Here is a 3,926-nt window from a genome sequence, read left to right on the forward strand (position 1 = left end):
TTTTTTTTTTTTTGGAACGGGGTATCCACCCTCTGTCACCCCTAAAATGGTGCTTGACGGCGTGACTAATCCTCGGCTTACCTAGAAGAGGCACCCACCCCAAAAATCTCCTGGCCTGCACTTGATTGGGCCCCACTTAAGAGCACTGCCGCTCAAGGGGAATCGAGCATGGGGTGGGGGGTTCTCAACCGTACTCACCCACCAATTAAGCTAAGCTTTGTGGGTAATTTTAAAAGAAGATTACAAAATCGTTAAAACTATTATTTAATTAATTTGATGTTTACTTCTCTTTATCTTTTGATCTTAAACTTTGGCTTCACTTCTTTAACTCTTTTGCATTCTTATAATTATTGCATATGTAATCTATTTCATTGTTATGTATGCAATTATTGCAGTCAGTTTGATATTATATGATAAAGCCCTAAGAGCCAATCTCTATTAGATGGCTAATTATGATAATTTTCTTATGGAGCTTTAAATAGTAATATGTATATAGCTTATTTTGACAGTTTGATAAATAATATGATTTCAACATCATTCGAAGCCATTTAATCGTCACTCTATTACTTCTAATAGTGTGTATATATATATAGTGAAATTAATATATTAGTAAAAATTGATTTACATATAATATGTTACTAAATTACATATAGTAGTGTATATATTATTTTTTGGCAATTAAAACCGTCATGAAAGGTCTTATATTATTCACTCTTTAGACCGTGCCATAGCTATCTCCTTCTCGTTTATTGCGTTATTGAGCTTAGTTGTGCGAAACTACACTCCCGCCTGCTATGTCGACCATCATTGATATCACCATTGTGCCAACCTCCACCATGTCAAAGCCACATCGTACCAACATCATCATGTCAAACATCGCTCAATTATCAAAGTTTCTACTGCCCACCACTCCCGCAAAAATTCTTCTTTTGTCTATACTTAAGAACTTTGTTGTGCTCATTTATTTTCTTTGCTTAGCTTAGTTGTTACCTTTGCTGCTAGCTATTAGAATACTTTTGTGATTGGATTTATTGCAGTTTTGAAATTTGTAGAATTATTCTAAGTGTTTTTTTAGGGTTATAATTCCATTTATTATCTCAGTTTTAAGCAGGAGTTAAAGCTTATATAACTATTATATTAATAATTGATGTGAAAGAGATGAAATTTAATTTTCATGAAATGTTGATGCGACATGAATGATTGGAAAAGAGAACGAGCACTGAAAAGATGAGATCCATGGTGAGAGGAGGCGCCATTTAAGAGAATAGGATGATAGCAAGAAATTAATAGTTCACACAATAGTTAAATCAAGCTTCCAATGAAATAGTACTATTCTTACTGCTTTTTATAACAGTTTTATAACACAGAATTTTCTAAAAGCAACAAAAAAAGTGACCAAAGTGCCCCCAAAGAAAACCTCAATCTCCAATTCAATATGATTAATCAATTAAACTTAGCCCATGACCTCGATTTATTGTTAATGTTACAAATGGTGGCGACAGTGGATAGATTACCACTTACAACTATAATGACAAAGAGAATGAGAATTTCATTACTAATTGTCACCTTAAAAAAAGCTCACATATGACTCATAATTAAAATTACAAGTTAAAATTACAAGTTAAACATTATCATTTTACAATTAGTGATGATCCATCATATTATTAATAATTAAGATTTTATTTTTCGATATCATGCAAGAAGAAAATAATCATTTATCTAATGAATGAGGTTCTTAGAAAAAAAAAAGGAAAGAAATTAATTGATGTTCGTTTAGAGAGAGAGAGAGAGAGAGAGAGAGAGAGAGAGAGAGAGAGAGAGAGAGAGATGAACAACATTTTGAAAAACTCTTTGGGTTTGTAATTTAAGCACAACTCCTTACTACATTACACATAAATGAAAATGGAAAAATATGAGGATATTAAAACAATAAGCTATGTATGTTCTTACAAATTAAAAATAGGACAGTGGTAGAGAAGGTAGTGGATATTATGTAGAAAGAAAAAAATTAATGATGTGAATATGGGTGCATCAAAAATTAATATTTCTATTTATTTGTTTCAAATATTCAAGCTCGCATTGTTTGCTTTTGGTGTTATTATGCTCCAAGCTTCTTTAGGTGGAATTTAACCACTTTTATTAGAAGAAAAAGCACACAACATCAAAGTTACAAAGTTCATGAAAAAAAAAACAAGTAAAAACATAACAAGTAGCACACTAGGCATATGATTGCCTCAATATTTAGCTAAACACCACAATAAGCTTTTAAGGCATCATTAGTTTTTTCTCCTTCCTCTGAGAAGCGAAACTTCACATAGTCATAATACTTAAAAGGCTTGAAAAGTAAGGGATGTTGTTCATCAATTAATTCTTCTGGAGCATTTATCATATCATTTGTGAGACTTGGTATTGTGCTAAAAATCACTGCATATCGTTTTTCGGTCTCATTCTTCAATTTTACTCGATGATTAGGAGCATGAAGTCTTCCGTTAGTCCATGCCTGAGTCAAAAAAAAAAAAACTTATTCAATAAAAATTAAATAATAATTTTCATTTGTAAAGTACATTTATATATTATCCTCAAACAAGTATACTAACCTTGAATACTTCGCCAACTAAAACCGTAAATGAATTTTTCATAGGCTTCGCTTGTATCCATTCACCGCCTCTGGTCTCGATTTCTAGTCCTTCCACATTATGGGGGCAAATTATGCTTATATAGTTGGGATCTTTATGGGACGGCAAAGAAAGATTGATTCCATCATCTAATGCATTCTTATAATAATTTGAGAACCTTATTGAACATGCTAGGGACTTCATATGTGAATCATTCTGATGAAGCTCTAAGCATAAGCTCTCAATGATCATCCGATGGATCATATTTATGATCTCTTGCATATGCTTTGCATAGTTCAACACTGTGTTGCTATCCATAGAAAATAAAGAAAAATAAAATAATGTATAAACAAACGCATCTTTCTTAGGCAATCAAAATAATCAATTATGATAAAACTTTTGTTGCTTGAGAATACTTACCAGAAAAAATCATTTTCTTGGGGCCATATAATATTTGCATATTCTTGAACAGCAACTAGAGAATTAGGATCTTCCAATTGAAGAGCCGAGTAAGGGAAGCCTTGTTTCTGGAACCAAATGCCATGATAGGGCACTTGTTGGGCATCACTAAGTTCGTTCACAACTGGCATGGTGAACATAGTTGGCACGATCAATCCAAGCAAGTCATTTCGGAGCTCAGAACTAACCTCATTGTAAACAACTTCGAAGCCACCATAGATCTCTAGAGCTTCTGCAATTTTTGACCGAGCTTTCACCCAAACCTTTTCATCCAACCTTGTAATGTCCAATCCACTTAAATCCACTATTGGAAGCTCAAGGTTTTTTGTATCAACGCCACCCAAATATCCCATTCTTGTAGGTTGTTTCTCAGCTTTGCCTTTTAATGTTAAGTTCTAGCTTCTGTTAGAAGAAATTTACATTGGTTGAAGATTCCATTCTTAAGATGCTGTTATGCATTGTTCCAAAACGCCATACTTGTTGGATTTTAGGTATTGATCAATTATTGCAAATATATATTCTTATGGATGATCTGATTATAAATTATTTGAGGATATGTAGGCTATTTTAGATGTCTTTGAGTTAGGTTTCGCTTTTTATTTTTATTGTAAATTTTAATAGAGAGGAGAAGTGATTAGGTTCAGTTAGGATGTTATATTGGAAAAAGGAGACTTTATAGTAAGACCATCTTCAACTGACTTGCATGTCACCGTATGCCTCCGCTAGCTAGTAGCTCCATTCGACCCCTAAATCGCACGGCAAACATCGGTTGGTGAACAATGCGACTTTTTACCCAAGCTATTTTTTTTTTAATCCGGAAATTAGGTTATTAATTTTAGCTTTTTAGAATTT

The 3,926-nt window shown here is 32.9% G+C and overlaps 1 protein-coding gene across 1 annotated transcript; it reads right to left on the bottom strand.

Moving 5' to 3' along the window:
• Positions 1-2,245: 2,245 nt before the first annotated feature.
• Positions 2,246-3,427, bottom strand: LOC110110821 (probable 2-oxoglutarate-dependent dioxygenase AOP1). The gene is made up of 3 exons (XM_020842456.2): positions 3,036-3,427; positions 2,598-2,925; positions 2,246-2,500 (listed from the first exon to the last, which is right to left on the bottom strand). The coding sequence occupies exons 1-3, from the start codon at positions 3,425-3,427 to the stop codon at positions 2,246-2,248; spliced, it is 975 nt and encodes a 324-aa protein (XP_020698115.1).
• Positions 3,428-3,926: the final 499 nt, after the last annotated feature.

This window comes from Dendrobium catenatum, unplaced genomic scaffold (genome assembly GCF_001605985.2).
Source record: "Dendrobium catenatum unplaced genomic scaffold, ASM160598v2 fragScaff_scaffold_847, whole genome shotgun sequence".
NCBI lineage: Eukaryota > Viridiplantae > Streptophyta > Magnoliopsida > Asparagales > Orchidaceae > Dendrobium > Dendrobium catenatum.